The following is a 27,525-nucleotide window of genomic DNA, read 5'->3' as shown; positions in this document are numbered from 1 at the left end:
CCTGCACAGGATTTGTCTTTACAACTTTCTGCAGACTGGGTCAGTAAACATTCTGCTCCATTGTCTTATTGTCTATAAGATTCATTCATGTTTCCAAACGCAGACTGGGACTGCCATAGTGTCCATGACTTGGATGGAGAGGGCTTTGTTAAGTGTATACAAGAAAGTTTTCTAATTCAGTGTGTGGATGAACCTATGGAGAAGGTGCAAAACTTGACTTACTCTTGGGAAATAAGGCAGGGCAGGTGACTGAAGAGTCATTGGGGGAGCACTTTGGGGCTAGTGGCCATAATTCTATTAGTTTTAAAATAGTGATGGAAAAGTTAAAGTTCTAAATTGGAGGAAGGCCAATTTAGGGAAGAACTTTCAAAGGTTGATTAGAGGTGGGTGTTCAAAGATAAAGGTACGGCTGGAAAATGGGCAGCCTTCAAAAATGAGATAATGAGAGTCAAAGACTATGTTCCTGTTAGGGTGAAAGGCAAGACTGGTAGGTGTAGGGAATGCTGGATGACTAGAGAAATTGAGGTTCTGGTCAAGAATAAGAAGGAAGCATATGGCAGCAATAGACAGCAGAAATTAAATGATTCTCTAGAAGAGTATAAAAGCAGTAGTGGTAAAGAGGAACCTCGATTATCTGAATTTCAGATTATGTGAAGAAGATCTCAAGGTTCCGATAGAAATATTACATCAAAGAGGCGTTACCAATGCTGACCACGTTTTTGTTAACAATGATTAAAAATGAACCCGGCTTAATGAAATGCTGCTGAGAACAGTCCTGGGAGCACAGGCACAGTCTCCAAATGACTGACTGCCCGCCCTCTCTCTCTCTCTCTCTCCCCACACTTTCTCTAGAGATCTACACAGAGGTACACCCTAAACCCCCATTCCCCATATAATCTCTCCAACATTGTCCTGTACAGGGCAGAGTGGGAACTTGTCAAAAAGGTGTGTGTGTGTATATACATGCATGCGTGTGTGTGTGTGTGTGTGTGTTTACATGCACGCACGCGTGTGTGTATATACATGTGTGTGTGTGCATGTACGTGCGTTTGTGTATATACATGCGTGCTTGTGTGCATGTGTGCACGCATGCATGTATATACATGCATGAGTGTGTGCGCGCGCGTGTGTGAGTGTGTGCGTGTGTGAATGCGTGTGTGCTATTTTGAAATTAACCCCCCAAAGGCAACAGCAGTCTTGCTGTTGGTGTCCAGTCTGGCTGCTGCCTCCATTCCAGGAGCGGGGGCAAGGTGGGGATGCGTTTTGGGGGTTTGGGGTGGGGGGGGGGTGGGGTGGGGGGGGGGGGGGGGGGGGTTGCACGGTGTGCTGCTGCCTAGACTCCTGAACAGGGAACAGACAAGTCAAGTGCTCACTCTGTCAATCCCATTGAAGTGAAGCAGCAGTGGGGACATGCTTCAGCAATGCTGCAGGTCCCTTACACACAAGCGTGTCTCTGCTCAGAAACAAATCCTGAGACAGAGAGGGGTAGCCAGGCAAGCAGAGTGAGGGGAAAGGAAACTTCAGAAAACTGAGTCCCAGAGGAGAAGCATTGAATCAGTTATCCAAATAATCAATTATCTGAATGAAATACTTCCCGCCCAGCTCGTTCGGATAATCGAGGCTCCTCTGTATATCTAAGAGGGAAACCAGATGCATAAAAAGGGGACATGAAATAGCTTTTGCAAGTAGAGTTAAGGAGAAACCAAAGCAATTCTACAAATACATTAAGGACAAAAGAGTAACTAGGGAGAGATTAGGGCCCTTAAAGATCAGCAAGGCAGCCTACTTGTGGAACAACAGGAGATGGGGGAGATATTAAATGAGTATTTTGCATCAGGGTTTGCTGTGGAGAAGTATATGGAAGATAGAGAACATGGGGAAATAAATAGTGACATCTTGAAAAATGTCCACATTACAGAGGAGGAGATGCTGGATGCCTTAAAATGCATAAAAGTAGATAAATCTCTGGGACCTGATTAGGTGTACCTTAGTACTCTCTTGGAAGTGAGGGAAAAGATTGCTGGGCCCCTTGTTGATTTACTTGTATCATCGATAGTTACAGGTGAGGTGCCAGAAGACTGGAGGTTAGCTAACATGGTACCACTATTTTAAAAAGTGATAAGGAAAAGCCAGAGAACTATAAACCAGTGAGCCTGACATCAGTGGTGAGCAAGTTGTTGGAGGGAATCCTGAGGGACAGGATTTATATGGATTTGGAAAGACGAGGACTGATTAGGGATAGTCAACATGGCTTCTTGTGTGGGAGATTGTGTCTCACGAACTTGATTGAATTTTTTGAACAAGTAACAAAGAGGATTGATGAGGGCAGAGTGGTGGACGTGATCTATATGGGCTTCAGTAAAGCGTTCAATAAGGTTCCCCATGAGAGACGAGTTAGCAAGCTAAATCACACAGAATAGAGGAAGAACTAGCCATTTAGATATAGAACTGGCTGGAAGGTAAAAGACAGAGGGTAGTGATGGGGGATTGCTTTTCAGACTGGAGGCCTGTGACCAGTGGTTTGCCACAAGGATCGGTGCTGGGTCCACTGCTTTTTATCATTTATATAAATAATTTAGATGTGAACATGAGAGGCATGGTTAGTAAGTTTTCAGATGACATGAAAATTGGAAGTGAACAGCGAAGAAGGTTACCTCAGAATACAAAAGGATCTTGATCAGATGGGCCAATGAGCTGAGGTGTGGCAGATGAAGTTTGATTTTGATAAATGGGAGGTGCTGCATTTTGGAAAGGCAAATCAGGGCTGTCTTATATACTTAATGGTAAGGTCTTGGGGAGTGTTGCTGAAGAAAGAGACCTCAAAGTGCAGATTCATTGTTCCTTGAAAGTGGAGTTGCAGGTAGATAGGATAGTGAAAAAGGCTTTTGATTTGGTTGCCTTTATTGGTCAGTGAATTGAGAATTTGAGTTGGGAGTTCATGTTGTGGCTGTACAGGACATTGGTTAGGCTCCTTTTAGAATACTGCATGCAATTCTGGTCTCCTTGCTATAGGAAGCATGTTGTGAAACTTGAGAGAGTTCAAAAAGAATTTACAAGAATGTTGCCAGGGTTGAGGAGTTTGAGGTATAGGGAGAAGCTAAACAGACTGTGACTAATTTTCCCTGGAGGGCCAAAGGCTGCAGGGTGCCTTTATAGAGGTTTATAAAATCATGAAGGGCATGCATAGGATAAATAGACTTTTCCCTGGGATGGAGGAGTCCAAAACTAAAGGGCACAGGTGAGAGAGGAAAAATATAAAAGGAACCCAAAGGGCAAATTTTTCACGCACAGGTTGGTGCATGCATGGAATGAGCTGCCAGCGGAAGTGGTGGAGGCTAATACAATTGCTACGTTTAAAAGACATCTACTCTACCATTCAACGAGATCATGGGTGATCTGGTAATCCTCAAATCCACTTTCTGGCCTTTTCCCCACAACTCTTGATTCCCTTACTCATTAAAAGCCTACCTATCTCAGCCTTGAATATACCTAGCCACCCAGCTTCAATAGATCTCTGCGGTAAAGAATTTTACAAGTTCACTTCCCTCTCAGAGAAGAAATTCCTCATTGCTGTTTTAAATGGGTATCCTTGTACTCTGATCATGCTCTCTGGTCCTAGATTCTTCCACAAGCTGAACCATCCTTTCCATATCTACCCTGTCATTTCCCCTAAGAATCTTGTATGTTGCATCCTATTCTTATGAATTCCAATGAGTACATGTCCAACCTAATCAAACTCTCCTCATACAAAAATTAATCTGTATCTGGGATCAGCTGAGGGAGCCTTCTCTGGACTGTCTCTAATACCAATATATCTTGTCTTAAATAAGAGACCCAAAACAGTATTCCAGCTGTGGTATGGCTAGTGTCTTCTACAGTTCTAACAAAACCTCCCTTCTTTTATACTCCATTCCTGTTGAAATAAAACTCAACATTCCATTTGCCTTGGCAGAAGTGCATACTCCAGATGCTGGGGATTAGAGTTAAGATTAGAGTGGTGCTGGAAAAGCACAGCGGGTCACGCAGTGTCCGAGGAGTAGGAAAATCGACGTTTCGGGCAAAAGCCCTTCGTCAGGAATGCCCGAAACGTCGATTTTCCTGCTCCTCGGATGCTGCCTGACCTGCTGTGCTTTTCCAGCACCACTCTAATCTTGATTCCATTTTTCTTTTGGGATTTCTGAAAATTATCATCATGAGGATATACAAATTTCTCTTCCTTGTTGTAGTCCTTTGGGATGAAAGGGCTGCTCTCTCATTGGAGAGAAATGACTGACTGGTGGCCGTTTAACCTGAGGGTCACTATACCTCTGGTGTGGAGAGAGATTGGGAAGAAAAGTCCTTCACTGTAACCCCAGTAAGGGCAGTGATTGAACCCACGCTGTTGGCATTGTTCTGCATGAGAAACCAGCCACCCAGCCAACTGAGCTAAACCACTGGGAGCATAAATACCAACCTGACTGCTTGACGCGCAACATAGTCTGTTGGTAGGCAACTTCCGATGGAGGCACCAAAATAAGGAAGTCCACTTTCTCAAAGGAGCCCAAATCCAGGTTTTGCGTGCTGGAATCAGCAATTGCGCAGACATGAGACAGTAACTTTCGAGCCACTGCAAGCTGAACTGGATGAATCTGGCATGTTCCTTTGTTAGAAACTGTGGAACCCAAATAGACATTAAAAGGACAAAATCCAGCAAATGCATAACTTCTTAAAATGTCAGATTATTGAATTGGTTTGCCTATGTATTCAAACTGAATAAATTGACAATTGTACAGATTTGATAGTATTCTTCCAGTCATCCAAACTAAAAGCATACAGTCTATCACCAGAGAAAAAAACTGCAACTCATTCATCACCTTCACTTAAAATGAACTATAATACTGAACAAATATTCACAGATGATTTTGTTCCATCATTCATCACATAATGAATCCTAGTCTCTCATTTGTCCACCAACTTTTCTTCATGGGCAGAACTGTCCTGAATTATTAGGTCTCAAAGTAGATTTTGCAGCAGGAGGTCCAACCTGCCAATGAGAGGGAGGGAGTTCCAGTAGTCCACTGTGCTCCAGACTCTCATGATGGAAGGGAAAGCACAATGCTGATTGAGGCACCAAGTTCTGAGATTGGGAATGGTGATGGCAAGGGAGGGAAATGGTGGGATGACAAGCAAGTGAGTCAAACCCAAAGGCGGGAAGATGGCCACGCCGCTGCCTGTGGTCAAATCCCTCAGTCATGAAAATAAGACAGCCCCATTTGATGGCAGGGAAGGATGTTCAAACTTGGACCTTGCCACCCAGAACCAGAACTTAATGAGGGCTAGAGTGGGAAGGTGGTAGTGTTCCAATGTTAGGATGATGAGGGGTGGGGTAGAAGGAGTCACTCATGGTGACAGGGAACGTTAACACTGTGTCTTCCACCTTCCCATCTAGATGTGACAGCCATAAAGTCCATTTCCACAAGACTGCGCCAATTAACATTCTTCCACTGATCGCAGGAGTGACCTTTGACTTCCAACAAGTGGTTTGAATGTTCCTGGATCACACTTAATGTTCCCAAATGCTTCTAATGACATATAAATTGTGAAGGAAGTGGGTTTGGACGTTTACCTGAACAAATGGCTGGTCTCTGGGTTGTGCTGTCATCGAATTTCTTGAAGGAAGTAGTGAGAGAAGAGCCTTGACCATTCTTTGCCAGACTATACTTTTCTAAGAGCGTGTCGATATCTCCTTCTAATCAAAATAGGTACAGAATGCAGAAAAGTTAATAATTATAACATAATAATTCATTGCATGTCAGGGATTGATTAATCTTGTGACTTAGTTTATTGAAAACGGTAAAACACATTCTAAGTTCAACACTGTACACATACGGCACATGCAGTCTTTCAAGGGAAAGTGCACATACAACATATTCCACCTCTCTGAAAGAAGCCACAACACAATATCAAATGCACCAATGCATCTCCATTATGTCTAAATTTTCTGAAACGTCCAGATCCTGTGATGGTGACGTTAGGGGTGTCACTGATTTCTATGGTCATCAATGTTCACGTTTTCCACCATGGATTGGAGTTGCTGTTCCTGAATTTTTCTTATCCTGATGCACTGCGGCCAAGACAGAGTTCTGAGTGGTCCAAATATTCCTGACATTTATTGCTGTGTTGCCTAAAAGCTCCCAGCATTTTTTAAAGCTTTGTCTTTTCCTGCTGGATTCTTCCCATTCTCTCAAAGTTTGAGACTTCTGTTGACCCTGCACATTTCTCTCCTCGTAAACTACGCTAATGACTGTCCATTCTCTTCAGTTCTTTTTTTTTAACTTTTTGTTTTTGTTGATACCTGCACTTCCACTTATTGCTTCGGAAGTAGTTTGGTTTCCTTTATACTCTGCTCCAGTTTTATCACACCAGCATCTGCTTCTGAATGGAGTGATTTGACATTCCATGTTGTGTGCACTGTACAACTTGCCCTCATTTTCTCTGGCGTTGCTTTGAAGTCAGGCCTGTGTTTCCATTGCTGCTTCTGGTGGGCTTGATCAGTTTTACATGCAAGTTTACATACATCTCAACTGGTAATGCTTTAATTACATTGATGATACTATTACCTTTCTTTCCCTCTCAGCTCTTCATTCATCATTGCGAACTGAGCACAGATATCTCCTGAAGACATTATCATCTCAAAGATGGGATTCTCAAGTCTGGAACTCTCCTGCTAATTATGCAGCCAATTCCTCTTGAACTTGCATTTTTCTTTCCAAAGCAGAGAGCTGGGACTTTAACTCTATTGATTCAAAAGGAAATGATGTGTTCTGAAATTCTCTCATATAGAGTTTTGCAAGTACTTATTGAATAGCTTACTGCGTCTCTTGTGTTGCGTCTCTAACATCTGGACTGATTTCATGGACTGTGACCAGTGTAGTATCACAGACCTGCTGATAGACCACTCCAGCATTGTCTATGATGACGAATATCCGTTGCATTCAAATGGACTCCAGTATTACTGATATTACACAAAAAAATTAGTAAACGTTATAAGTTTAAAGTTATACATTCATAGGTTTCATCATGGCTTCCTGTAATTACAGGTTAGTGCTTAGAACTTGTCTTAATCTTGGCCAATAACAAATGGGCATCAATTTTCTCAGTACAAATAGTTTTAATATTTGCAAATACTTTGCATGTTGTGATGAAATAGGTATTTACTCTGAGCTTGACAGCGTGAAATGTGGTCACTTTTCTTTATCTAATGTACATGGTCAGAATTTGGTTGGTCCATTGCTTCACAATATGCCTCTGGAAGGATACTGGATGGTCTCTCTTGAAGCTTGCAGGTACTCCTTGTGCATGATCGTTCGGGGCAGTGCACAGCTCTTTGCAACTGCATCATCTTTGCTCTGGTGTGCTGCCTCTGCCAATGGTTTTTACTGCCACCTTCCTCGAAAACTTGATCAAAAATGAGCATTTCCTTGGATAAATGAAGACGACTACTGCTTCCACATATCTTGCTGTGCTTAGGTGCTCTAATATTTGTATCAACTGTTGAGTTCGTACTTAGGACCTGGACATTTCATCGACCTGAGAGGATCACAGTACCTATGACCATCCTTCAATAGTTCTTTGACGTGGCAACGCAAGTTACGGTTTGTCTAGCAAATATTTCTGGAAAGCTCCCACGGGGTTGATATGATCACCAGTTCAACAATTCTGTCTGCTAGCTCCCCATAAAATGATCCCTTTTTTTCTGCAACTGTGCATGAAGTGGCCTATGGATTCTGAGGACTTCTGTCTGAATGACATGAATTCTAGTCGAGAATATGGAAGTTTAATCTGATTCTGAATTGGCCTTTTAATGTTGTTCATAACCCTCAGGAATCTTTTAAGCTCTTGGGGCTGTTAGCCTTACAACAATTATGGAGAAGTTCAGGCTAAAAACCCCACATGAAAATGCTGAACTAGGGAGTGCCAATTTGAGTAAGGTGAAAAGGATCCTCTCTTGAACAGATTGAAATCAAAAGTTGTCAGGTAAAATTGTAAATCAGCAATATGAGGCATTCAAAGAGGAGTTAACTTGTGTATATCTGAGATACATTTCCATGATGGGCAAAGGAGGACATCAAAAGCTGGATGTATGTTTGCTCACTGAGCTGGAAGGTTCATGTTCAGAAGTTTTGTCACCATACTAGGTGACATCTTCAGTGAGCCTCCAGGTGAAGCATTGCTGTTGATTCCTGCTTCCTATTTATATGTTTGGGTTTCTTTGGATTGGTGATTTCATTTCCTATGGTGATGTCATTTCCTGTTCTTTTTTCAGGGGGTGGTAATTTGGGTCCAAATCAATGTATTTGTTGATAGAGTTCCGGTTGGAATGCCATGCTTCTAGGAATTCTCGTGCATGTCTCTGTTTGGCTTGTCCTAGGATGGATGTGTTGTCCCAGTTGAAGTGGTATCCTTCCTCATCTGTATGTAAGGATATTAGTGGCGGAGGTTGATGTTCATGTATCCTAGTGGCTAGTTTTCTACCTGTTTGTCTAACGTAGTGTTTGTTACAGTCCTTGCACGATATTTTGTAAATGACATTAGTTTTGCTTGTTGCTGTATAGGATCTTTCAAGTTCATTAGTTGCTGTTTTATTGTGTTTGTGGGCTACCATGATGCCAAGGGGTCTGAGTAGTCTGGCAGTCATTTCCAAGATGTCCTTGATGTAGTGGAGAGTGACTAGGGTTTCTGGATGTGTTTTATCTGCTTATTTGGGTATGTTGCCAAGAAATCTGCAGACTATGTTCGTTGGGTACCCATTCTTTTTGAACTCTGCTCTGCATAGTTCCTCTGTTGCAGTGTGTGGTGGCTCATTGGAATAATGTTCTAATGTAACTTTGTTTGTGGATGTTGGGATTTTTGCTTCTGTAGTTCAGTATTTGGTCCGTATGTGTTGTTTTCCTGTTGACGCTGGTTTGAAGTTCCCCACTAGCTGTTCGCTCTACTGTGACATCTACGAATGGCAGTTTGTTGTTGTTTTCCTCCTCTTTAGTGATTTTTATGCCAGTAAGGGTATTATTGATGGTCTTGAAGGTTTCCTCTAATTTGTTTTATTTAGTGATGACAAAGGTGTCATCCATGTAGCGGACCCAAAGTTTGGGTTGGATGGTTGGCAGAGCTATTCAAGTGTCTGCATTACTGTCTCTGCTAAGAACCCTGATATCAGAGATCCCATGGGTGTTCCGTTAGCTTGTCTGTCGGTTTTGTTGTTGAAGGTGAAGTGGGTGGTAAGGTATAGGTCCACTAGCTTGATGATACTGTCCTTGTTGATGAAGTTAGTGGTGTTTGGTGTATGAGTCTTTGGGTCTTCTAATAGTGTAGTCAGTGTTTCTTTGGCCAGGTTGATGTTGATTGATGTGAACACGGCTGTTATATCAAAGAAGACCATTATTTCGTCCTCTTCTATCTTAGAGTCTTTGATGGTCTGCAGGAATTCTTGGGTGGAGTGGATGGAGTGGCGTGAGCCTTCTACCAAGTGTTTTAGTCTTTGGTATAGCTCCTTGGTCAATCTGTAAGTTGGTGTTCCCAGTAGCACAATTATGGGTCTGAGGAGGGCTCCATGTTTGTGAATTTTGGGTAATCCGTAGAGGCGTGGTGCGTTGGATCTGTTTGGTTTCATTTTTTTGGAAGTCAGTCTTATTTATTTCTCCAGATTTCTGAAGCTTTTTGAGTAGGGCTGTGATTCAGTTCTCTAGTTGTGGGGTAGGGTCTATCGCCACTTGTTGGAAACTTCAAACCAGCGTCTACAGGAAAACAACACACACAGACCAAATATTGAACTACAGAAGCAATCATCCCAATATCCGCAAATGAAGATGCATCAGAACATTATTCCAACAATCCACCACACACTGCAGGCACAGAGGAACTACACAGAGCAAGAGGAAAATCACCTAAACAGTGTATTCAAAAAGAATGGGTACCCAATGAACACAGTCCGCAGATTTCTCGGCAACAAACCCAAAAAAGCAGATAAAACACATCCAGAAACCCTAGCCACTCTCCCCTACATCAAAGTCATCTTGGAAATGACTGCCAGACTACTCAGACCCCTTGGCATCATGGTAGCCCACAAACGCACCAACACACTGAAACAGCAGCTAATTATCTTAAAAGACCGTATACAGACAACCAGCAAAACTAATGTCATTTACAAAGTACCGTACAAGGACTGTAACAAACACTACATTGGACAAATAGGCAGAAAACTAGCCACCAGAATACATGAACATGAACTAGCCACAAAACAACATGACCCTCTCTCATTAATATCCTTACATACAGATAAGGAAGGACACCACTTCGACTGGGACAACACATCCATCCTAGGACAAGCCAAACAGAGTCATGCATAAGAATTCCTAGAAGCATGGCATTCCAGCTGGAACTATATCAACAAACACATTGACTTGAACCCAAATTACCACCCCCTGAGAAAAAGAACAGGAAATGACATCACTATAAGAAATGGCAGTACCACAGGAAATGACATCACCAACCCAAAGAAACCCAAACATATAAACAGAAAGCAGGAATCATCAGCAATGTTTCGTCCGGAGGCTCACTGATGATGTTACCTAGTATGGTGATGAAACGTCTGAACATGAACCGTCCAGCTCAGCAAGCGAACTTACATCCAGAACCTCAATCTGAGCTACAAATCTTCTCAAAACTCGCTAACATCAAGTTAGATTTAGATTAAAATGGAATATTAAAAGCATCTTTATGATAAATGTCACACCCATAATTCAGAAAGTAGATAACCAACCTAAGTACAAGCAGAGAATGGAGATTGGGAATATTGGAGGCAGAGAGAGCTCATTAGAATAGGAAACCCTAAAAGATTTTCAATTCTAATTGATAACAGGCTAGCCAAGGGAAGTATAGGGATGTGCGAGGAACACCTGGCTAGAATATTTTACCCGGACAAAGGCTGCTGAAAAACGCTCCTAGAGCCCCAACTTTTCCAGTGACGAGCTCATAGTTGATTTCTTTCAGATGATCTTTGGGACTAAGCATTCTCTCTGCTAGAAATCCAGCTTGTCGCTTTCCTGTGAAAAGCAAAGATAGGTGCAGATGAATAGTTGGCAACTGGTCAAAATAAATTACGCAGCCAAAAACTTTTATCAAGCAATTTTCAAAAAGGTTTCTCAATGGACAAAATTAAGCCTTTTAGCAGTTGTACAGACTAAGAGTAAACTAAACGGTTTAAGATAACATGAAACAAAAGCATCATCTTGGATCATGGCAGTTTATTAACATTAAAGGCATTTAAAACAGAATTTCAAAACATTGCTGACTAACAAACATTTAGAGGCCAGCAAACAGAGAGAAAACATTTCAAAAACATCTATCCTCATGCACTTTTTGTCGAGATCTCTTAATTTCAGCCAACCCTTCTGCAACTCAGTATTTATATTAATGCATGACAAATGGGACTTAGCAAGTATATGGTTTGGAAATAAAGACATCTACAGTGGAGTCAGTAAAACAAACCATTTAGAGCCATAGAATGTGTTTTCTGTGAGAAGCAACCGAGCTGTTGATGCTGCTGCATGAAGATCTGAAAGGCCCCGGTCTAACCTCCCATGAGCAGCTCTTGGAAGCTCAGAGAATAGTTAACTAGGTTATAAGTGACATGCCTTCATCTGTGTGAACTGAAAAGGCAACCTTGATTGATAGCTTCAAAACACCAACCAAGAAACCATCATCAATGCTTATCTTGAAATAAGAAATAGGAAAGATGCGGTCACTACGGAGAGAAGTTTATTCCCCCCCCCCCCCCCCGCCAAGAGATACAAGATTGGGAAGAGTATAGAGGAAAGTAACAAATGGGACATGTCAGAATAGTACTGCAATCATCATGGAAAATTTTAATGCAGATTGGACAAACAAATTTGACCAAGGTAATCGAAGCTTATGCCCAAAACGTTGACTCTCCTGCTCCCCAGATGCTGCCTGACCTGATGCTTTTCCACCACCACATTCTCGACTCTGACCTCTAGCATCTGCAGCCCTCACCGACTCCTAGTCTAGAAAATTAGTTAATTCAGGACAACCTCTCAGACCAGTACATTGTAGAGTCGGCTAGGGAGCAGGCTATTCCAGACCTGACAATGAGCAAGTGATGAGCAGTGAACCCCGATTTATCAATAACCTCTTGCTAAAGGAACTGCTAGACAACAACGCTCACAAATGGTGGAATTTCACATTTAGGTGAAGGAGAGATGTTTATCCCCATGACTATTATTTTAAACTTAAATGCAAGTAACTACAAAGATATGAAGATAGAGCAAATGTAGGGTGGCACGGTGGCTCAGTGGTTAGCACTGCTGCCTCACAGTGCCAAGGATCTGGGTTCGATTCCTGCCTGTGTGGAGTTTGCACATTCTCCCAGTGTCTGTGCGGGTTTGCTCCCACAGTCCAATGATGTGCAGGTCAGGTGAATTGGCCATGCTAAATTGCCCACAGTGTTAGGTGCATTAGTCAGAAGTAAATATAGGGTAGGGGAATCCCTCTGGCTGGAGTGCTCTTTGGAGGGTCAGTGTGGACTTGTTGGGCTGAACAAGTAAGGAGTCTCATCTAAACAGAGAAACTAATGCTAAACACTGAAATATAGTGGCAGAGTTTTAAGACAATATTTAATAACCTTGAGCAAGGATTTATCCCAGTGAGAGTGAAAATTGCTTATATTTGAGAAGGGATCCAATGGATTTTAAGATAGCAAATGATGTATTATTATTCAAGAAATAATGCAGACCCAAAGCAGGAATCTAAAGGCCAAGGAGCCCAACATCTAACATCAGGTAACTGTTAGAATTCATTAAGGAACAGAGTATAGCAGGATGTTTCGAAAGTCATCATCTGATTGGGCAGAGTCCATGTGGTGTTGTGAAAGTGAAAGTGAGCTTTTTGAGGAAGTAACAATTCAGATGGAGAAACAGGAACCTGCAAATGTGTTATACCTGAATTGATAAAAGGAATTTTATAGGATGTTAAATGAAAAGTCATTGGATAAAATATGAGCTTGCGATTTATGGAGCAACGTATTAGCATGTATAAAGGATTGGTTACCTAACAGGAAACAGAGGGTAGGGCTACATGGTCTTTTTTAGGTTGGTAAACTGTAGCTTGTGGAGTTCCACAGGGCTGGTCCCCAAATATTTACCATCTATAGCTTTGATGTGTGGATCAAATGAGTGGTAGCTAGATTTACTGATAACACCAAGATATATGTAAATTAGACCACAACAGGTTTCTGCTGAGACCACATTTGGAATACTGTATACAACCTTCATGTCCTTATTTGAAAAAAAAATGTCATGGCATTAGAAGCAATTCAGAGAAAATACATTGGACTCATTTCTGAGATAAAGGGCGTTCTGACCTCCATGATTGAATCGATTTGCAACTGCCCTGAAATGCTACTTTTGACAATCTGTACTGCTGAGACAGCTTTAAAACCAACAATACCCTCCACTTTGATAGCACACTTACACTGTAAATCTTCAAAGAAACATTAGCAATGAAAAGGCTGACACAAAGCCACAGAAAGAGTCCACATGCACAAATAGAGTCAGAGAGTCACAGAGATGTACAGCACGGAAACAGACCCTTTGGTCCAACCTGTCCATGCCGACCAGATATCACAACCCCATTCTTGTCCCACCTGCCAGCACCCAGCCCATATCCCTCCAAATCCTTCCTATTCATGTACCCATCCAAATGCCTCTTAAATGTTGCAATTGTAACAGCCTCCACCACTTCCTCTGGCAGCCCATTCCATACACGTACCACCCTCTGTGTGAAAAAAGTTGACCCTTAGGTCTCTTTTATATCTTTCCCCTCTCACCCTAAACCTGTGCCCTCTAGTTCTGGACTCCTCCACCCCAGGGAAAAATTTTGTCTATTTATCCTATTCTTGCCTTTTTCGAAGCCTCTATAAGGTCACCCCTCAGCTCTGACGCTCCACGGAAAACAGCCCCAGCCTGTTCAGCCTCTCCCTGTAGCTCAAATCCTCCAACCCTGGCAACATCCTTGTAAATCTTTTCTGAACCCTTTCAGGTTTCACAACATCTTTGCGATAGGAAAGAGACCAGAATTGCACATGATATTCCAATAGTGGCCTAACCAATGTCCTGAATAGCTGCAACATAACCTCCCAACTCCTCTACTCAATACTCTGACCAATAAGGGAAAGCATACCAAATGCCTTCTTCACTATCCTATCTAATGCAACTCTACTTTCAAGGAGCTACGAACCTGCACTCCAAGGTCTCTTTGTTCAGCAACACTCCCTTGGACCTTACCATTAAGTGTATAAGTCCTGCTAAGATTTGCTTTCCCAAAATGCAGCACCTCGCATTTATCTGAATTAAACTCCATCTGCCACTTCTCAGCCTATTGGCCTGTCTGATAAAGATCCCATTCTAATCTGAGGTAACTTTCTTCATTGTCCACCGCACCTCCAATTTTGGTGTCATCTGCAAACTTACTAACCATACCTCTTATGCTCACATCCAAATCATTTATATAAATGATGAAAAGTAGAGGGCCCAGCACCAATCCTTGTGGCACTCCACTGGTCACAGGCCTCCAGTCTGAAAAACAACCGTCCACCACCACCCTGTGTTCTACCTTTGAGCCAGTTCTGTATCCAAATGGCTAGTTCTCCCTGTATTTCATGAGATCTAACCTTGCTAATCAGTCTCCCATGGGGAACCTTGTCAAATGCCTTACTGAAGTCCATATAGATCACATCTACCACTCTGCCCTCATCAATCCTCTTTGTTACTTGTTCAAAAAACTCAATCAAGTTAGTGAGACATGATTTCCCACTCACAAAGCCATGTTGACTATCCCTAATCAGTCCTTGCCTTTCCAAATATATGCACATCCTGTCCCTCAGGATTCCTTCCAACAACTTGCCCACCACCGACGTCAGGCTCACTGGTCTATAGTTCCCTGGCTTGTCTTTACCGCCCTTCTTAAACAGTGGCACCACGTTAGCCAACCTCCAGTCTTTCGGCACCTCACCTGTGACTATCGATGATATAAATATCTCAGCAAGAGGCCCAGCAATCATTACCCTGGCTTCCCACAGAGTTCGAGGGTACACCTGATCAGGTCCTGGGGATTTATCCACCTTTATGCATTTCAAGACATCTAGAACTTACTCTTCTGTAATATGGACATTTTTCAAGATGTCACCATCTATTTCCCTGCATTCTACACCTTCCATGTCCTTTTCCACAGTAAATACTGATGGAAAATACTCATTTAGTATCTCCCCCATTTTCTGAGGCTCCACACAAAGGCCGCCTTGCTGATATTTGAGGGGCCTTATTCTCTCCCTAGTTACCCTTTTGTCCTTAGTGTATTTATAAAAACCCTTTGGATCCTCCTTAATTGTATTTGGCAAAGCTATCTCAAATCCCCTCTTTGCCCTCCTGATTTCCCTCTTAAGTATACTCCTACTGCCTTTATACTCTAAGGATTCACTCGATCTATCCTGTCTATACCTGACAAATGCTTCCTTCTTTTTCTTAACCAAACCCTCAATTTCTTTAGTCATCCAGCATTCCCTATACCTACCAGCCTTTCCTTTCACCCTGACAGGAATATACTTTCTCTGGATTCTTGTTATCTCATTTCTGAAGGCTTCCTATTTTTCAGCCGTCCCTTTATCTGCAAACATTTACCTCCAATCAGCTTTTGAAAATTCTTGCCTAATACCGTCAAAATTGGCCTTTTTCCAATTTAGAACTTAAACTTTAGATCTGGTCTATCCTTTTCCATCACTATTTTAAAACAGTAGAATTATGGTCGCTGGCCCCAAAGTGCTCCCCCACTGACACTTCAGTCACCTGCCCTGCCTTATTTCCCAAGAGTAGGTCAAGTTTTGCACCTTCTCTAGTAGATACATCCACATACTGAATCAGAAAGTTTTCTTGTACATACTTAACAAATTCCTCTCCATCTAAATCCTTAACACTATGGCAGTCCCAGTCTATGTTTGGAAAGTTGGAATCCCCTGCCATTTCCACCCTATTATTCTTACAGATAGCGGAGATCTCCTTACAAATTTGTTCCTCAATTTCCCTCTGACTATTAGGGGATCTATAATATAATCCCAATAAGGTGATCATCCCTTTCTTATTTCTCAGTTCCACCCAAATAACTTCCCTGGATGTGTTTCTGGGAATATCCTCCCTCAGCACAGCTGTAATGCTATCCCTTATCAAAAATGCCACTCCCCCTCCTCTCCTGCCTCCCTTTCTGTCCTTGTATCCTGGAACATTAAGCTGCCAGTCCTGTCCATCCCTCAGCCATGTTACCTTAATTGCTATTATATCCCAGTCCCATGTTCCTAACTATGCCCTGAGTTCATCTGCCTTCCCTGTTAGGCCCCTTGCATTGAAATAAATTCAGTTTAATTTATTAGTCCTACCTTGTCCCTGCCTGCCCTGACTGTTTGACTCGCTTCTGTTCTCAACTGTACCAGTCTCAGATTGATCTCTTTCCTCACTATCTCCCTAGGTCCCACCCAGCCCCCAATCTTAAGAGTTTAAATCCTCCCAGGCAGCTCTCACAAATCTCCTTGACAGTATATTAGTCCCCTTCCAATTTAGGTGCAATCCGTCCTTCTTGTACAGGTCACTTCTACCCCAAAAGAGGTTCCAATGATCCAAAACTGTGAATCCTGCTCCCATACGCCAGCTCCTCAGCCATGCATTCATCTGCTCTATCCTCCTATTCCTGCCCTCATTAGCTCGTAACACTGGGAGTAATCCAGATACCACTACTCTCGAGGACCTCCTATTTAAATTCCTGCCTAACTCTCTGTAATCTCCATTCGGAATCTTAACCTTTTCCCTTCCTATGTCATTGGTTCCAATGTGTACAATTATCTCCTGCTGGCCCCTCTCCCCCGTGAGAACATTCTGCACCCTCTCTGAGACACCCTTGATCCTGGCGCCAGGGAAGCAACACACCATTCTGCTTTTTCGCTGCTGGCCACAGAAACGTCTGTCTGTACCTCGAAATAGAAAGTCCACTAACACAATTGATCTCTTGGAACCCAACATACCCCTCATTGCATTAGAGCCAGTACCAGAAATACCAGAAATTGTTCAGGAGCAGCACTGTGGCTCAGTGGTTAGCACTGCTGCTTCACAGCACCAGGGTCCCAGGTTCAACTCCAGCCTCGGGTGACTCTCTGCGTGGAGTTTGCACATTCTCCCTGTGCCTGTGTGGGTTTCCTCCCGCAGGTCAGGTGAATTGGCCATGCTAAATTGCCCATAGTGTTAGGTGCATTAGTCGGAGGGAAATGGGTCTGAGTGGGTTACTCTTTGGAGGGTCGATGTGGACTGGTTGGGTCAAAGGGCCTGTTTCCAACCTGCAGGGAATCTTTTCTAAAAAAAGTAGCACTGGGAGAGCAAGAGTTAAGAGAAGCCATTGAGGTAATGCTCAGGCAATAATTGCTGATCAAAAATGGAGCCACTCAAGAGGAATGTTATGAGGCTGGACATGCAAAGAGACGAATTGAAGGACAGTGGCATAGATAACATATCGATGCATGCAAAAGCAGTCAAAAAGGATCAGGACGGATAGTTTACCATGGGTACAATTACACAGGGTGTTATCTGTGACTCTGAGGACTGTTTCAATGCTGTGGCATACAGCAAGTAAGAGTGAAGGGGTTCAGAAATCAAGTCGAAAGTCGATTTTGGGAGGCAATAACATATTCACATATTGTATGTGTCATCAATGAATGCCCAAAGTTTGCTGGCAAGTTTGTAAATAAGCACATACATGCATTTCAAATACTGACCTGTTACCACCACACACGATTCAGTGCTTTGGTTCTTAGTGACGCAAATAATCACCACAAAATTCTTCCCCAATAATTTTCCCTCACTGAGGAGCTTAAATGTTTCCGTGAGACCTTCCACCAATGAACTTGCTGAATCCAGGATCCTGACGACATTCTTGCAGGAGCTAGCTGCTAACTTGGCCAACCAAGTGAGTTGCTTTGGGGTGACTGCCAACATTGATGATGACACGTACGGCACTGAATGAGAAACAGCTTGTTGGTATTGTTTGGTTTCAGTAAGATTCGATTCCTGCCATGCTCTCACCAATATGTGTTCCAAGTCCTCAATCAAAGGAACCTGATCTGGGGCTAGGATTCAAGAGAACAATACATCAGGTTGCCATTAGTATAAAGAACCAATACACAAGACTATTTAGAAATAATCATGATTTGGAGATGCCAGTGTTGGACTGGGGTGTACAAAGTTAAAAATCACACAACATCAGGTTATAGTCCAACAGGTTTAATTGGAAGCACACTAGCTTTCGGAGCGTCGCTCCTTCATCAGGTGATTGTCACCTGATGAAGGAGCGACGCTCCGAAAGCTAGTGTGCTTCCAATTAAACCTGTTGGACTATAACCTGGTGTTGTGTGATTTTTAAATTTAGAAATAAAACTTCTTCAGGGGCTGTTGGGCATCACTGGGAGTGTCAGCATCTGTTGCGTATTCTCATATTTCCCCTTTCAGAGCAGATAAGGATGAATGAAGTATGTTGCTGTGGATCTGGAGTCAGACAGAGGCCAAACCAAGTAAGAGTGGCAGCTTTCCTTTTTCTAGGTTAAACATCACACAACACCAGGTTATAGTCCAACAGGTTTAATTGGAAGCACACTAGCTTTCGGAGCGTCGCTCCTTCATCAGGTGATTGTGGAGGACACAATCCTAACACACAGAATTTATAGCAAAAATTTACAGTGTGATGTAACTGAAATTATACATTGAAAGATTGATTGTCTGTTAAATCTTTCATCTATTAGAATACAGTGATAGTTTCACTTCTTTCATGTGTAAATCACAAAATCTTTTTTTTTGAAAAGGTTGCATTCTCGGGTTAGCTGTTAATAGCTGGTTAGCTGGTGATAGCCAGACAATATACTGAAGGTGTTAGCCCCCTGTGTTCTCTGCAGTTTTTGAGCTCAGTTCTACATGAATGTATGCAGTTTTTGAGCAAAGTGCAATGTAACCCTGCTATGTAATCATTGTGCTTCGCTCAAAAACTACATGCATTCATGTAAAACTCTGTTATCCCACTTTTTAGATTAGAATCAATCTAAACATCATGGCATAGACAGAGAACACAGGGGGCCAACACCTTCAACATACTGGATTAGTGGTGCTGGAAGAGCACAGCAGTTCAGGCAGCATCCAACGAGCAGCGAAATCAACGTTTCGGGCAAAAGCCCTTCATCAGGAATAAAGGCAGTGAGCCTGAAGCATGGAGAGATAAGCTAGAGGAGGGTGGGGGTGGGGAGAGAGTAGCATAGAGTACAATGGGTGAGTGGGGGAGGAGATGAAGGTGATAGGTCAAGGAGGAGAGGGTGGAGTGGATAGGTGGAAAAGAAGATAGGCAGGTCGGACAAGTCAAGGAGGCAGTAACTGAGCTGGAAGTTTGAAACTAGGATGAGGTGGGGGAAGGGGAAATGAGGAAGCTGTTGAAGTCCACATTGATGCCCTGGGGTTGAAGTGTTCCGAGGCGGAAGATGAGGCATTCTTCCTCCAGGCGTCTGGTGGTGAGGGAGCGGCGGTGAAGGAGGCCCAGGACCTCCATGTCCTCGGCAGAGTGGGAGGGGGAGTTGAAATGTTGGGCCACGGGGCGGTTTGGTTGATTGGTGCGGGTGTCTCGGAGATGTTCCCTAAAGCGCTCTGCTAGGAGGCGCCCAGTCTCCCCAATGTAGAGGAGACCGCATCGGGAGCAACGGATACAATAAATGATATTGGTGGATGTGCAGGTGAAACTTTGATGGATGTGGAAGGCTCCTTTAGGGCCTTGGTTCCTGATGAAGGGCTTTTGCCCGAAACGTTGATTTCGCTGCTCGTTGGATGCTGCCTGAACTGCTGTGCTCTTCCAGCACCACTAATCCAGTATTTGATTTTCAGCATCTGCAGTCATTGTTTTTACCTTGTTGATTTTAACCCTACTGCGAATCCTCTTGCAAGGATGCCTGCCTTGAAGAAGTTTTCCTCCTCTCTCTACAAGAATCTCAGGGAGTCCCTCTCCCACTGCAACTCCCAGGTCATTTCCTCTGCTCTGAAGCTCTTCAACCATGTTGTGAAACAAACTCGGTACCACAGCCACATTTGCTTCCTCAGTGCATGCCTCCGTAACCAACTCATCCCACACGGACTCCGGACCACATTTAAACCAGCAGAGTTCGGACCCGAACAGGACAAACAGTACAGACTACAGATTCAAAAACACCAGCAACAGTTCTCCTTCAGGATCCTCCGCTCCACGCTTGCAGCAATGCGCCGGCACCTAACCTCTCTCCAGTCAGCCCTGCCTCAGCTGAGGGCCACACTCTCTCAGAATTGCAAAGGACCCACTCTGTACTACATCCTCAGGAGAATTCATACTCTCAACAAACAGTATTTCAATTCCATCTCAAACATCAAAAACTGTAAGTACAACAAACTTTTATCCACCCACCTCCATAACCAGCGCTCCTCAAACATTCCAGAAGATTCCCCTGGCCTCGGAAACGCCATTAGCCATGCGGCTGACGCAGCTACCAGCCCCACGCTGAGTGATGATGTCACTTCCGCCCCCATCATGGCCACTCCCACAGCCACTTCCGGCCCTCACATCATCGCTGATGCCACATGCTCAGTGACTCCCGCCACCTCTACTGCCATGATCACCACCACTTCTGCCCCCACCAGCGCCACTCACCTGCATTCTGTTGACACGGCCCCAACAGACCCCACTGTCACTATACCCACACCCCAGAACCCCGAGGGCAACATTACCCCTGCTCATGCCTCCACCCCCATTCCCCCCACCATCACACCCACTCCAGGTACTGGCTCTGACCCCACTCCCAGCTCCACACCCACACCAGATCCCAGCTCCGGCCCTGCCGAGTTTTCACCATCCCTCCAGACCTCCCACTCACTGAGGACGAACGATCAGTCCTCAGCAAAGGACTCACCTTCATCCCCCTCCGTCCACGCATCAATGAATTTAATACACGACGTGACATCAAACAATTCTTCCGTCGCCTCCGCCTCCGAGCTTACTTTCACAATCAGGACTCCCGCCCACCTTCCGAGGACCCCTTTGCCCACCTCCAACACACTGCATCCACCTGGACACCCCGCGCTGGCCTATTACCTGCCCTCGACCTCTTCATTTCCAACTGCCGCCGGGACATTAACCGCCTCAACCTGTCGTCCCCCCTCCCCCACTCCAACCTCTCACCCTCACAACGCACAGCCCTCCAATCCCTCTGCTCCAATCCCAACCTCACCATCAAGCCAGCGGATAAAGAGGGCGCAGTGGTAGTCTGGCGCACTGACCTCTACACCGCTGAAGCCAAACGCCAACTCGAGGACACCTCTTCCTACTGCTCCCTCAACCATGACCCCACCCCCCATCACCAAACCATCATCTCCCAGACCATACAGAACCTCATCACCTCAGGAGATCTCCCACCCACAGCTTCCAACCTCATAGTCCGGGAACCCCGCACTGCCCGGTTCTACCTCCTTCCCAAGATCCACAAGCCTGACCACCCTGGCCAAACCATTGTCTCAGCATGCTCCTGCCCCACTGAACTCATCTCTACCTACCTTGACACTGTCCTATCCCCCCTCGTCCAGGAACTCCCCACATACGTTCGAGACACCACCCACGCCCTCCACCTCCTCCAAGACTTCCGTTTCCCTGGCCCCCAACGCCTTATCTTCACCATGGATATCCAATTCCTCTACACCTCCATTCGCCATGACCAGGGCCTCCAAGCCCTCCGTTTTTTCCTCTCCAGACGTCCCCAACAGTACCCTTCCACTGACACACTCATTCGTTTGGCCGAACTGGTCCTCACCCTTAATAATTTCTCCTTTGAATCCTCCCACTTCCTCCAGACCAAAGGCGTAGCCATGGGCACACGTATGGGCCCCAGCTATGCCTGTCTCTTTGTTGGCTATGTAGAACAGTTGATCTTCCGTAATTACACCGGCACCACTCCCCACCTCTTCCTCCGCTACATTGATGGCTGCATTGGCGCCACCTCGTGCTCCCGCGAGGAGGTTGAGCAATTCATCAACTTCACCAACACATTCCACCCTGACCTTAAATTTACCTGGACTATCTCTGACACCTCGCTCCCCTTCCTGGACCTCTCCATCTCCATTAGTGACGACCGACTTGACACTAACATTTTTTACAAACCCACTGACTCCCATAGCTACCTGGATTACACCTCTTCCCACCCTATCTCTTGCAAAAATGCCATCCCGTATTCCCAATTTCTCCGCCTCCGCCGTATCTGCTCCCAGGAGGACCAGTTCCACCATAGGACACACCAGATGGCCTCCTTCTTTAGAGACCACAATTTCCCTTCCCACGTGGTTAAAGGTGCCCTCCAACGCATCTCGTCCACATCCCGCACCTCCGCCCTCAGACCCCACCCCTCCAACCGTAACAAGGACAGAACGCCCCTGGTGCTCACCTTCCACCCTACAAACCTTCGCATCAACCAAATCATCCACCGACATTTCCGCCACCTCCAAAAAGACCCCACCACCAGGGATATATTTCCCTCCCCACCCCTTTCCGCCTTCCGCAAAGACCGTTCCCTCCGTGACTACCTGGTCAGGTCCACACCCCCCTACGACCCACCCTCCCATTCTGGCACTTTCCCCTGCCACCGCAGGAACTGTAAAACCTGTGCCCACACCTCCTCCCTCACCTCTATCCAAGGCCCTAAAGGAGCCTTCCACATCCATCAAAGTTTCACCTGCACATCCACCAATATCATTTATTGTATCCGTTGCTCCCGTTGTGGTCTCCTCTACATTGGGGAGACTGGGCGCCTCCTAGCAGAGCGCTTTAGGGAACATCTCCGAGACACCCGCACCAATCAACCAAACCGCCCCGTGGCCCAACATTTCAACTCCCCCTCCCACTCTGCCGAGGACATGGAGGTCCTGGGCCTCCTTCACCGCCGCTCCCTCACCACCAGACGCCTGGAGGAAGAACGCCTCATCTTCCGCCTCGGAACACTTCAACCCCAGGGCATCAATGTGGACTTCAACAGCTTCCTCATTTCCCCTTCCCCCACCTCATCCTAGTTTCAAATTTCCAGCTCAGTTACTGCCTCCTTGACTTGTCCGACCTGCCGATCTTCTTTTCCACCTATCCACTCCACCCTCTCCTCCTTGACCTATCACCTTCATCTCCTCCCCCACTCACCCATTGTACTCTGTGCTACTCTCTCCCCACCCCCACCCTTCTCTAGCTTATCTCTCCATGCTTCAGGCTCACTGCCTTTATTCCTGATGAAGGGCTTTTGCCCGAAACGTTGATTTCGCTGCTCGTTGGATGCTGCCTGAACTGCTGTGCTCTTCCAGCACCACTAATCCAGTATTTGATTTTCAGCATCTGCAGTCATTGTTTTTACCTTCAACATATTGTCTCGCCATCACCATTGTTAACAGCTAACCTGAGAATGCAATTTTTTTAAGAAAGGTTTTGTGATTTACACATGAAAGAAGTGAAACTATCATGGTATTCAAACAGATGAAAGACTTAACAGACAATCAATGTTTCAATGTATAATTTCAGTTACATCACACTGTAAACTTTTGCTATAAATTCTGTGTGTTGGATTGAGCCCTCCACGACCACCTGATGAAGGAACGTCACTCCAAAAGCTAGTGTGCTTCCAATTAAACCCATTGGACTTGATTATAACCTGGTGTTGTGTGATTTTTAACCTTGTACACTCCAGTCTAACACCGGCATCTCTAAATCATTTGTTTTTTTAAACTATTTCCCCTAATCAACCTGCTCAGAGATGTTATTGCACAGCTCTGGAGCAGGTCGGACTCAAACCCAGGCTTCCTGGCACAGAAGTAGAGACGCGATTGCTGTGCCACAGCAGGGCCTGGCAGAGTTCCTTTCCGAATGGCAATTAGTGAATTCAGATGTTTTGTTCCTTCTCTTGAAGCTAGCTTTTAATTTATGATTTTGTTTTACAAGCTAAATTGACATTAATTGGATTTAAATTACCCCACTGGCCAAGGTGAGATTTAAAGGTGGTTCCAGAAGCATGATGCTGGATTATTAGATTAGTGTGGTGCTGGAAAAGCACAGCAGGTCAGGCAGCTTCCGAGGAGCAGGAAAATCGACATTTCGGGCAATAACCCTTCATCAGGATGAAGGGTTTTTGCCCGAAATGCCGATTTTCCTGCTCCTCGGATGCTGCCTGACCTGCTGATCTTTTCCAGCACCACCTTAATCTAGACTCTGATCTCCAGCATCTGCAGTCCTCACTTTTGCCCATGCTGGATTATGAGCCCAGTGATATTCCCATTCCCCACAATAATGGGTGAAAAAAACAAGTAATGTGAAGTTACACAAGGTAAAACTGGTTTACAATGAATGATTCAGTACTGATAAACCAGTATATGGACAACAAACACCTGGATTTCATGACACACCTTCGAGGTTAAAAAATAATTTTCCACTTGCCAACATACTGTGTGCCCAACAAGTCACTAACATGACAGGAGAAGCCCTCTAGGATGTAAAATAAGTCAGTAAGATAATAAAGTTGCACAATTGAAACACCCCAGTCCTCGTGAATAGAACCACCATGTAACAAAATCAGCTCAAGAAGTTCACAAGCACAATTTGAGGGAATTTCAATTTTGCTGGACTTCATTTTTAATGATTTATTCTTTACTATGCTTTTCTGCCAAGCGAGAGCCAAAGATGGGGGTAAAGCCCCACAAGTTCATAGTTTGCAAATGACAGACTTTCATATGGGTCACCTGTGTTCAAATACTACTCCAGCAACCCAAAAACAAAACCTAAGCCAATGCTCTAGTATATACTGAGGGAGGTCTGTACTGCCAGAGGAGTGATTTTGACATGTTAAAGCAAAGACCCAGCTGCCTCTTCTCCAGCCAAAGAAGACTCTGTGAGATTGCTTTGGAAAGTCTTTCTCGGTGTCCTGTGCAATGCTTTTCCCTGCCAAAACAAATCATCCAATCATTGTTGTGCAGCTGTTTGTGGGATTTTGCTGTGTGAAATTTAGGCTTCCTTCCTTCATGCATTACAACAATTTTCACAGGTACATAACCGGCCTCAAAGCATTTTGGGATAGTCTGAGGTTTTTTTTTGATGATTTAGACTATTGAATGGGGCATGATGAAAAAGGCTGCAGGGGATATGAAAAGTGATGATGTGGTGGACAGTAAAGATGCAGACTACAAGAGGATATCAATAGACTTGTCAGATAGACAGGAGAAAGTGAGGACTGCAGATGCTGGAGATCAGAGCTGAAAATGTGTTGCTGGAAAAGCGCAGCAGGTCAGGCAGCATCCAAGGAACAGGAGAATCAACGCTTCTCCTGTTCCTTGGATGCTGCCTGACCTGCTGCGCTTTTCCAGCAACACATTTTCAGCTCTTGTCAGATAGACAGACAATCCAGGGAAGCTGGATGCATATTGCATTTGGGAGAGGATGCAACAGACAAGGAATACACAGTAAGTGGATTCTGAGGAATCTGGTTCATGCAAAAGTAAAGTCAGTGTCAGCTTAAGGAGTCAAAGTAATTGAAAACAAAATGCAGGAACTATGCAGGTTGTCTGGCAGCAGCTGTGGAGAGATACAGGCACAGAGTTAATATTCTGCTCAGTGCTTCCTCTTCATCCGATCTCTCTACAATTCCATCACCCATCAGAACAAGCTAAGGGCTCTTTCTTCCTCATTAAACAGAGGTCCAATCAGTCTCCACCTACCAGAGACTTCACAGTGGCTCAGTGGTTAGCACTGCTGCTTCACAGCACCAAGGACCTGAGTTTGACTGTGTGGAGTTTGCACATTCTCCCAGTGTCTGTGTGAGTTTCCTCCAGGTGCTCCAGTTTCCTCCCTCAGTCCAAAGATGTGCAGGTCAGATGAAGTTCCATAGTGTTCAGGGATGTGTAGGTTAGGTGCATTAGTCAGGAGAAATGTAAAGTAGCAGGGGAATGGGTTTGGGTCGGTTAATCTTCAGAGGGTCAGTGTGGACTTGTTGGGCCAAATGGCCTGTTTCCACACTGCAGGGATTCTATGATTCTTTAGCCTGATTATACTTGTTCTCTCATTGAACAAATTCTCCTCCAATTTGTCGGCAAAGCAGTAACGTTGTTGCTCTCTCTACAGATGCTGCCAGACCTGGGTATTTCAAGTACCTTCTGTTTTTTTTTTGTCAGATTTTCAGCATTCTGCAGTGTTTTAACTTTTGTTGAGTTATATTAAATTGTTTTTCAAATTGGAGTACAATAGTTAGTGGTAGCCCCAAGCTCAATTGGTAGGTCCACTTCACAGACATAAATAAAGGATATTGGAATACTAAGTAAAATTTAAAGATTGTCAATTATACCAAATTTGGTGATTTAGCCTATAATCCACAGTAATGCAACATAGACAGGCTAAGAGAGTGGGCAGATAGGTAGTGATGGAATTCAACAGAGTGAAAATTGAGATGATGAAGTTTTGGCTGTAGCAATCAGGAGATGTGAGAATGGTGCAATTCTAAAGCAGCCAGCTCAGAGTTAACTGGAGGTTTGCGTGTGTACGTTTTTGAAGATGGAAAGACACATCTTCAAAGCACATGCGATCTTGAGCTTCGGAATTAGAATTAGTAAGGACAAAAGAAAGGAAGTAAAGTTGAGCCTTTGTAGAGTTCTGGCTGGCCCACAGTTGAAGTATTATAACCAGTTCCAGTCACCACACGCGAGAAAGGATGTGATTGAAATAGTGCAGAGGAGGTTTACCACAGTAATTCCAGGATGGAGGGATTTTAGCTATCAGATTAGGTTTGACAAGGGGGGGGGGTTTGTTCTCCTCAGACCAAAGAAGCAAGAGGATACTTGATAGAAATGTACACGATAATGGCTGGTTCAGATCAGGTAGTCAAAGAAAAACTGTACCCATTAGATTACAAGGTCTAGGACACTTGAATTTAAGATTCTGGCCAGAAGATACAGTGGAATGTGAGGAAGAACTTTTCTCATGTAGTGAACGGTGAAATCCTGGAACTCACTGTTTCCGAAGGTGGTGAAGATGGAGGCTGTCTTTGATTTCTGAAGGAACTGAATGGGCACTTGAAGGAAATAAACCTGCAAAGCTACAGAGATACAGCAATGAAAGTGAACAGACTGCTTTACTCTACGTTGAGCCAGCGTGAACTCAATGGGTTGAATAGAGACAGGTGTAGACCATTCAGTTCAATGCCCTTCACCCACAGTATCTCCACAACCTTTTACAACACTGATAATCAAAATCTGATCAACCTCTACTTTAAATATCTTCAGAGACTGAGCTTCCACAACCCTCTACTGCAGAGAATTTCAAAAGATACTCCACTCTCTGAGTAAGGGAATTTCCCCTAGTTTCAGACCGAAATGA

General features: G+C 44.3%; 1 protein-coding gene across 15 annotated transcripts in view; it reads right to left on the bottom strand.

The window, feature by feature from the left end:
* greb1 (growth regulating estrogen receptor binding 1) overlaps window positions 1-27,525 on the bottom strand; it is a 314,458-nt gene that overhangs the window by 93,330 nt on the left and 193,603 nt on the right. For all 15 annotated transcript variants that reach the window (XR_011955202.1, XM_072561932.1, XM_072561938.1 and 12 more), the window contains 4 exons: window positions 17,864-18,214; window positions 10,953-11,081; window positions 5,606-5,728; window positions 4,454-4,651 (listed from right to left, as the gene is read on the bottom strand). Coding sequence is in view for 14 of the 15 variants with exons in the window: in XM_072561932.1 (XP_072418033.1) it covers window positions 4,454-4,651; window positions 5,606-5,728; window positions 10,953-11,081; window positions 17,864-18,214 (801 nt within the window). In the remaining variant the exon portion in view is untranslated. The remainder of the gene's footprint in view (window positions 1-4,453; window positions 4,652-5,605; window positions 5,729-10,952; window positions 11,082-17,863; window positions 18,215-27,525) is intronic.

This window comes from Chiloscyllium punctatum, chromosome 3 (assembly GCF_047496795.1).
Source record: "Chiloscyllium punctatum isolate Juve2018m chromosome 3, sChiPun1.3, whole genome shotgun sequence".
In the NCBI taxonomy this organism is placed as follows: Eukaryota; Metazoa; Chordata; class Chondrichthyes; order Orectolobiformes; family Hemiscylliidae; genus Chiloscyllium; species Chiloscyllium punctatum.
This window is presented reverse-complemented; position numbering and strand designations above follow the sequence as displayed.